Below are 9,456 nucleotides of genomic sequence, written 5' to 3'. Positions count from 1 at the left end.
CAGTGCAGCACGCCAAAAGCGATATACTCTAACCAAAATATGTATTCGTTATAGTTGAAATAAAAGGAACTAGTAGATAGATATAGATATTGATATAAATTATTAAATTTCTAAGAAGTAGATAGAAATTGGTAAACATATTTTATTTCCAAATAAATAACAGCTGAGATCTTAATAAAAAAAATATTTACCAAGAATAAATTGCTGGCAAGTTCTTAGAACTTTTTTAACATTAGTTTCGACTTATTGGCAAGAGCTGCTGTTTCCCAAATGAGAGTATAGAAATTAAATAAATATTTGTATATATTCATGCATGTTCTAAGCCGAAATTTAACTTAGCCATGTGCGTTGCGTGCCTGATGAGAAAGTTATTATATAGAACATTTGGCCAGGGAAAACATTGGGCAACGGGTTGGTCGAACTGCAAATGACTTTCGGCCCGAGTTGGCTTGGCTTGCAATAAAACTAAATGAATTGGAAACTTGCACAAAACTCAAGTTGAGCTGCTGACAGCGCCAACTACACCAACTACCCAGCGTTAATGGGAAAACTTCAAAAAAAAAAAAGAAGACAGAAAAGACCAATGCGAAAACCCGGGCGAGACGCCCTGCTGATGTCATGCCTGTTGTTCATAAAGAAAACAACCGAATTCTTTGACTTGAACGTAAGTGAAAGAAAGAAAAGCCAAGCAGCAGCAGCAGCAGCAGCAGCAGAACTTGAAAATTGAAAAGCGACAGCTGACAGTTTGGACAGAGAGGCGATTTCTGGTTTGAGTGTGCCTCTTGGCACGTGCTCTGTGTGCGTGTGTGTGTGTGTGTGTGTTTGCCTTGGCATTGAAAAGGATACATGTGCCATGTCCTGGGTATGCGAGCATCTGGCCGGCTTGTCGGCGTGTGCCAGTGAACATATCTAGCGCCCGCTGTTTGTTTAGGACTTTGTTTTGATTAAGTGCCCAAAAATTGTTTTGCATTATTTGCATAAAGATTGAGAAATTGAATGCCTGCTACGAATTTGATTTATTTGCCCTTGTCAATTCGCACGCTTTTCTCTCAATCGCATCAAATAACATTTATGCGTTTATAGGGACCAGGCCTTAGCTTTTATGAGCCGTAAAGCTATGATAGATTCCCTCGCACACAGCCATAAAGCTGACGGCCAACAAACGCCCAACGGACACATAAAATCTTACCGACTACAAGCCATAAAATGGCATGCGCCAATTCGTGTCGGCCATTTAACTGGCCAACATTCCACTTACTCCTCGCATGCCAAACATTTTATACCAATTTCGATATCTGCAATTGTTAGGAAATACATCATCTGATATATACTATAATATATATTCTTCAAATGTGCTACTGGGAGTGTAAGGCATATTTAAAACAAAATTTATGAATATTAATTGTCATTTTATAAACTCTTTTTGCTTTACATGCAAACTCAAACCAGAATCTTGGCCATAAACAAAGTGTCCTCAAGCATGGAGAACGTATTTAAATTTAGAATAATCATTTAAATGCCAACCCCTTCACATATTAAAATATTTGTCACTTGATTTTTGACCAAATGTTAATGTAAATTATATATTTAATAAAATTTGATGAAAGAAAATTTCTTAAAATTATATCGTGGATATTTTTCGGAAAAATGCAACGGAAAACAAATATATGAAATAAATAAAATAAAATAAAAAGAAAAATATTCTAAAATGCAAACATTTTAGATGAAGAATCTATTAATACCGAGAAAGACGAGAAAGGCTATGTTCGGCACCCCGAAGATTTAACACCCTTGCAGGCCCAACCTTTTCATAATGCTCATAGTGCTTTGCCTGTATCTAAGAAGCACAGGGAAAATAGTTAATGCCGAGTATGGTAAAGATATCTTTAAAAACAAAAAAGTTTTCCATACAAAACCTAAATTTCGACCGATCGTATATAGTGGTCCGATCCAGTTGGTTCCGACATATTTACTGCGTGCAACAGAAAGAGGGACTTCTGCAAAGTGTCATAACGATAGCTTTAAAACTAAGAGACTACTTCGCATAGAAACAGACAGACAGACATTGCTATATCGACTCGGCTGTTGATACTGATCAAGAATATATATACTTTATGGGGTCGGAGACATCTCCTTCTATGCGTTACATATTACACGACCAAATATTAATACCCTCTACAAGGGTATAAAAACGATCATCAAAATGGCCTTTAACGTAAAATCAAATTCGCTTTGGCCGAGATATGCGAGTTTGAAGTATGTATAAGGCATTGACTGGAAACTTAAGAGCTTGACTTAAATAGAAATTGCTTTTGAAAATTGATTCATCAAGCTGGTAAACATTTATGAGAATAATATGAAGTGTATATGAAGTTAATTGAACCTATGCCAAGCTGGTAAACATTGCGGTCATTAGATGGCTAAGCGAAGACAATACAAATGCTAAGAAGTGTATATGTCTTTTTATATTGTCTGTGGCTAAAGGTCATCATTAGCAGGGTCCTTGCTGTGGCCAATATACACGTAATCAGCCAGCCTCAAACACTTAAAGATGCCACTAAATAAGATTAAGTGCATGCCACAATATTAAGTATTTGCATTTTTATTTAACTGCCACAGCGTGAAAGCGAGGGAGATAGAGAGGGAGAGAGAGAAAGCGCCGTCGCAGAATCTGACAAAAGCAACCGGTAGTTCTTGCTGCGCTGCCGACGTCAACAGCAGCATCGGCAGCGTCTGTTGCGTCGCTGTTATTGTGCGCGGGGCCAACTGATACAAGATTTTTGGCCCGAAATTCAGTTGCTGTTATTCGGATGCTGCGGCCAGTTGTTGTCGCTGTCGACCAGCTCGTGGGCCGACTGCGAATACGAATCGAGACTCGTCAAATACGCGATATTTCAAAACAAGTAATCATAAATATACGCATTTTTTCCTCTTATATACACGAAAATGTGGCCCGCAACACGCAACAGAAATTCCAAAATTTAAATATAAATTATAATCACAATACGGGCATAAACATTGTTAACATGTTCATAATCAAGTTTTTAGAAAATTGTTACTAATATGTTCCGGCCATAATGTAACAAAAATAAGTGCAAAAACAGTGAAAAAAATCCCCAAACAAAAAGTAAAGTGCATCGTTCGCAAAATAACTCAAAACAATATCAAAAGCAGTTCAAAGCAATAAAAAATAATAAAAAGGCCAACAAAAAAATGTTAAAAAAACCGAATGCATAAAAATGTGGCAGGCAACATTTAATAAATTTCAATTAAACGTGTTTAAAATGCACAAACGATTTCCAGCACTGGCTGATTAACAAATACAAAAACAAATTATAATTAATTGGCTCTAAGTGAATATACAAAATGTTTCAATGAGCCATTAGAAAGATATGCAAATCCAATTAAAATTTCCACTTACTTTTTGTATACCCTGAAACCATTAAAAGCGGCTAACGAGGGTATTATATTTTTCTGCAAATGTCATGTAACAGGCTGAAGGAACCCTCTCCGATCCCGTGAAGTTGACTCGATCCAGCCATGTCGATCTGTCTGTCTGTCTCTATGAATGCTCGCCCCGATCTGGGCTGCCCTGGGCTAGTATAGCATACGAGGAGCAAACAAGCTAATTTTTAAGCTTGCGCTTTGGTATATACGCAAATTTTGGGGATCATAACAAAGCCCTTATATAAGGATCGGATTATAAATACGGAACCTCTTCAAGAAGTAATTTCCCAAAGCATGAGCCATGAGGGTAGAAGAAGCGCAGCATAGAAGTAAGCTAGAATGCTTGTTTGCTTGAAGCTGGGCTTAGGCTATCTCTTAGCCGGGCACTCTCGACTAGAGCACGCTTCTTTCTTTCATTGTTTGTTTTTTTTTTTGCCTAAGTCTGACATTTATTAACGATTTGTTGAGGCTTTCAGAAGCTAATGTTATCTAGCGATCGGTAGAGCCAGCCATTCATTAAACCAAATCGGTGCAAACTCGATCCTCATTTAAGGCAAGGCCATAAAGTTTGACAAAATTAAGAAAAAATAGCAAAAACGAACAAATAAAATATAATAAATTTCATATGCAAAAACTTTCCAAAAAGGAAGAAGACAAAATAAAAAACATACATTCAAAAAAACAAGTGATAGAAAAAAACACTTTATGGCCAGTGCCAATGCATAACTTATGGATGCGATACGCGATGCGACATGGCGCTGCCCACATTGGAGGCGATTGCCATGCCACGATGTCCAATGGCTAAAAACGCCGACACAATATAATAATAGCTAATAAAAACGATACCAAGCTAACACAATCGAAACCAGTTTCGGTTCATATCAAAATAAAATCCAAATCGACAACATTCTTGAATAAAAGTCAACGTACACATTTTGCATAAATATGCATAACATAAAAAATAACATTATATCATATACATTTTTTTGTTTAAGAATAATAATAATAATGTTATCAAAATCTTTGTTAAATATACTTTACGACTAGCCGTATAGATAGTCTGAATGAATCGCGCATATATATATATATATCTATCTATATAGATATTTATTTGTATATATATACAAATGATAGGCATTATAGTAGGGATCTGTGTGCGACTTTGCTAGTCGGTTGCTAGCTTAAAGGAAATTAAATTAAATGTGACTTAATGATTCAAATGAAAATTCCGAGGATATTGTTGATCCAGCAAGGACATTAAATTGGCAGCTAGCCTCTTTAACTGGTTTACCTGCGGATAATATTTAATTTATGTACAAAAAAAATGACGCTGCAGCTGCTTGGCTCTTCGCTCCTAACGAAAATTTAATGTGCAAACTTTGCGCATTATAAAAACATTATTGCTAAAGAGTCGCATACATTTAAATATATATTTGTATATATAAATGTTTGTGTACATAAGAAACCCACTCTAAAAATTAGATGAAATTGGTTTTACGAATGTATCATTTGGTATAAAAAATGGAATACATCAATTGGCATATTTATTTCGCATAGCCCGTCTCTTCCATTGGATAATCAAATGACATTTTGAATGCGACATTGAAGACACACACACACACACACATGTCAGCCATGATGCTGGCCACAAATGTGTCCGCCCTGGGCGAGGGCACGCCCCCCCTGTCTGAGCTGCAAGTGTTTCACAGTGAAAAATTCCTATTGAATTTAACCCAAGTGCTAAACATATCGGCGGACAATTTGACCAGCCTTTTGCAAGGACTTGAGCCACAGGATCTGCTGGAGCAGTCGCCGCGTCCGATGACCACCCATATGGGCCTGCTGGCCACGCTCAGCGTCGGCTATGCCCTCATCTTTGTGGCCGGCGTGCTGGGCAATCTAATTACCTGCATTGTCATCTCGAGGAACAATTTTATGCACACGGCGACCAATTTCTATTTATTCAATTTGGCCATCTCGGATCTAATATTGTTGTGCTCGGGTAGGTTGCAACGTCGTAATCCTTAACTAGCTGCTTAACCCTCTGAGTCGCAGGCATGCCGCAGGATCTGTACAACTTATGGCATCCCAACAATTATCCCTTCTCAGACGGCATTTGCATACTGGAGAGCGTGCTGTCCGAGACGGCGGCAAATGCCACCGTTCTGACCATCACCTCGTTCACCGTGGAGCGCTACATTGCCATTTGCCATCCGTTCAGGTGAGTGGCCAGTCGCTGGCCTTGGCCCTGCCATTGCCTTGATTGATGTCAGTTCCCACTAGGCAGCACACCATGTCCAAGCTGTCGCGTGCCATAAAGTTCATCTTTGCCATTTGGATAGCCGCCCTGTTGCTCGCCCTGCCCCAGGCCATACAATTCTCCGTGGTAACCCAGGGCGCTGGCTCATCATGTACGGTAAATGTTGTTTAAAGACGACTTTCAACATACCCTAACAGAAACTGAATGCATTGTATTGCAGAGGGTTGTTCTCTTCTTTTTTTGTTTTCTGTATTACGTGTTCAAGGCGATATTTCCAGGTACATTGAAAACTCATTTTTGTTTGCCCAAGAGGAGTGTCTGACAAATAGAAAGGGGAATGGGTGATGCCTGCTCATTATTTAATTTCGATCTATTAGGCGGACTCTTCTCTTAAGTTGACCAAAAATACTCTACGGTCGCTGTCCACCCAGGAGAGTTTTCACTGTAATTATTTTATATATTTTTTGAACAGTTTTAGAGCCGAACAGTTCGTTTCAATGCTAGTCTCCCAGTTTTATAGAGATATATCACATCGCTGTCATAAGAACGATCGGTCGGAAGATATATTTTTACGACATTTGTTCTCAAAATGACTTCACTTTGTCTTTCAAGGCATCTTAACATTACTTGGGGCGCACAAGTTTATATTTTCCATAATATCTTGCACATATTCCGCAATATCGGGCTCATCAATAATCCTGGTATATGAACAAAATAGAATCCAAAATAGAATCACATATCAGTCACATAAACGATCGGTTGAAAATTGCGTTTTTTTGCAACGATTTTGTTTGTTTTTTTTTAAAGATAATTTATCTTCACTTGGGAATTACAAGTCCTACTATAATGTGAAAAGTCTTGTAAACTTAGGAGAATATATGATAGGGTAAAATCGATGAGTTCGATATGAAAACATTTGAATACCGAATATATAAGCCATATCGGCACATTATAACATATAGTTTTTAAATCGCCCAATCGCCGGAAAATGAGGTTTTCGTTATATGGCAAAGCTTAGATAAATATATACTGCACGCCTGCTATCTGGCTGCAAGGGTATTCAGTATTCGGCACACCGAATGTGCATGTTCCCTTCCACTTATATATCGCTTCGTCTGTTAGAGTATAGTATATTCGTTAAGCTTAGACGTATTCGCGCATCGCATTATATTCGTATTATTTTTGACAGATGAATAACGACTTCTTTGCACATGTGTTCGCCGTATCCGGCTTTCTATTCTTTGGCGGCCCGATGACGGCCATCTGCGTGCTCTACGTGCTTATTGGGATCAAGCTGAAGCGGAGCCGTCTGTTGCAGGCGCTGCCGCGTCGCAGCTACGACGTTAATCGCGGCATCAGCGCCCAGACGCGCGTCATCCGGATGTTGGGTGAGTTGAGGATCAGCCGGCAAAAGGCGCTGACATCTCAGCAATAATACTTACATTCTGTTGGCATGTGCAGTCGCTGTGGCAGTTGCCTTCTTCATTTGCTGGGCGCCATTTCATGCACAGCGCCTGATGGCGGTCTACGGCTCCACGTTTGGCATTGAGTCACAGTGGTTCAACGACGTCTTCAATATATTGAACTACACATCGGGTGTGCTCTACTTTCTGTCCACCTGCATCAATCCGCTGCTGTATAACATTATGAGCCACAAGTTTCGTGAGGCCTTCAAGGTGAGTCCATGTGGTTAATGGGCCTGTCGGCGGCTGCTCTAAGACTTTGACCCTTGCAGGTCACTTTGGCTCGTCAATTTCGGCTCTCGGGCAAGCATCAGGGTCAGGGCCTGCCGCACAACTACAGCGCGCTGCGACGCAATCAGACGGGCTCACTGCGCCTGCATACGGTAAACACATGCTAAAATGCACTGCCTTTTGCTGAAACCAAACCAATTGTATTTAATTTTAACCCTGCAGGACAGTGTGCGCACCACCACAACGTTGACCACGTTGAATGGCAGCAGCAATGGGGCCGCAATTGGCGGTTGTCGCAGCTCTCAGCGCTTGCAGCGTGGCTCGCTGAGCAGCTCGCATGCCACATTGCTGAGCACGCAGAGTCGCAGCAGACAGGATCTGTTTGCGACACGTGTTGCAGCAGCTGATGCAGCAGCAGCAGCAGCAGCAGCAGCAGCAGCAACAACAACAGCAGGAGCAGCAGCAGCTGCTGCAACACATTCGCAGCCACACCGAACGCTGCAAACACAAATTTCTCAACTGTCCTCCGTGGGCGATGCCCACTCGCTGCTCGAAGCGGAGCTGCAGTGGCCCGAGGAGCACTACGAGCTGGCGGCACGGCACAAGTGTCCGCCTGCAGCGATGGGCGCCATCGATGAGCTCAGCTGTCAATCGAGTGTGGTGGGCGGCGCCGCTGCGGCTGGTCTATCTCGTGCGCGTCTGAAGCTGACTCGCATCACGCGGCAGCCACAAATGCAGACAAGTGGAGCAGCACTTGCCACCGAGCCAGCGGCAACAGCAGCCACATCAGCCACAACAGCAGTGGCAAAGTCAACGGGCAGTGGCAAAGTGCGCAAGGCAAAGGCTAAACGCTCAAATGCGCTCAAGGGTCTCAGGGCCAAATTGAATTGGCGTGGCAGGCACAAGGAGAGCGCCAACGAAAACGCTGATGGGCAACAAATGCCGCAGTCAAGTGTGGCATCAACACCAAGTGGCGTTTACTGAAGGCACTTCAGCTCGTTCGGTCAGTCCATTCCAGAGATCGCGGCGCCCGGGCTGGGGCCAGGGGGCAGGTACTCGTAACTGTGATAAGAGCAGCAGCAGCAGCAGCAGCAGCAGCGGGACAACTACAACAACAACAAACAATTCCAATTTGTGGCCAACTAAGAGCCAACTATATTCCTAGCAAATACTTAGTCATATATTGTACATACATATATTTAACGCATGTACTCGTTATATTACTCTGATCCGCTCAAATGTGTTTCTCTCTCTCTCTCTTTCTGTTAATAAAGCTGCCAAATTTAACTCTCGTATCTGATATCTGGCACGCGTATCTCTCGGCGCGCATCCAAATTAAGTTCTCAGACTAATGAATTCCATGCAAGTTTTAAGTGCAGCTCACGCTGAAGCATAATCCCCCAGCAATTAAGATGTCTATCGGCCGCATAAATTCCATTTTGGTCTAGACGCTGGAAACTGTTCGAGAGGCTTAGCAGACGGCAGCTGTAAAATGTGAATCTGACGTTTTAAAATGGCGTATGAGTGTGTGTGCGTGTGCGTGTAATGGCGTGTGTGAGTGCATGTCCATGCCCTTGACTAATTACAAGTAATTAGGCAAACAGTTCGAGCAACCGACTTCCATATACCCGCACACCCACTGGCTGAATGTCTAAAGCAGTTGTCCAGTCATAAAGCCAAAATAATAAATGGCTAATTTAATTGCCTTAAACAAAAAACCGTAGAGCTTATTGGCATGAACCAATGCCTAGGTTTGAGGTTTGGCTAACGAACTTCACTTTGCACTTTTTTATGGTTCAAGCTTCGATTCGAGCTGCGCTTGGCATATAATAGTCAATATATAAATAATATTCCCCAGCTCGGTGCGTAGTATATCAGTTGGCTAAATGACTCAGGTATTCAGGTAACATTCTTTATTATAGAATTATGAGAAGATCAAGAAATTCAGAGTTAAATCTGTGACTAGTTGGATCCACTCCGAGCCGAGGTTACCCGAAGCTAACTGAATCACGCGGTGCCAGGTTCAAATCCTGACTTTATGTGTAGCATTATCTG

At 41.5% G+C, this 9,456-nt stretch overlaps 1 protein-coding gene across 1 annotated transcript; it reads left to right on the top strand.

Annotated features, from left to right (window-relative positions):
- The first annotated feature begins 5,012 nt into the window (after nucleotides 1-5,012).
- Nucleotides 5,013-9,183, top strand: PK2-R2 (Pyrokinin 2 receptor 2). The gene is made up of 7 exons (XM_064696602.1): nucleotides 5,013-5,449; nucleotides 5,503-5,668; nucleotides 5,731-5,863; nucleotides 6,897-7,095; nucleotides 7,169-7,383; nucleotides 7,443-7,553; nucleotides 7,624-9,183. The coding sequence occupies exons 1-7, from the start codon at nucleotides 5,074-5,076 to the stop codon at nucleotides 8,383-8,385; spliced, it is 1,962 nt and encodes a 653-aa protein (XP_064552672.1). The 5' UTR covers nucleotides 5,013-5,073; the 3' UTR covers nucleotides 8,386-9,183.
- Nucleotides 9,184-9,456: the final 273 nt, after the last annotated feature.

The sequence above is a fragment of the Drosophila montana genome, unplaced genomic scaffold (genome assembly GCF_035044405.1).
Source record: "Drosophila montana isolate Dmon_TW-CO22-7 unplaced genomic scaffold, ASM3504440v1 contig_3848_1, whole genome shotgun sequence".
NCBI lineage: Eukaryota > Metazoa > Arthropoda > Insecta > Diptera > Drosophilidae > Drosophila > Drosophila montana.
Note: the sequence above shows the minus strand (reverse complement) of the source record. Positions and strands in the feature narration are given on the sequence as shown.

Coding starts and splice junctions, on each gene's coding strand:
- PK2-R2 (XM_064696602.1), top strand. CDS start 5,074: ATGTCAGCCATGATGCTGGCCACAAATGTGTCCGCCCTGGGCGAGGGC. Junction 7,096..7,168: donor GCGCGTCATCCGGATGTTGG/GTGAGTTGAGGA, acceptor TGGCATGTGCAG/TCGCTGTGGCAGTTGCCTTC. Junction 7,554..7,623: donor GCTCACTGCGCCTGCATACG/GTAAACACATGC, acceptor TTAACCCTGCAG/GACAGTGTGCGCACCACCAC.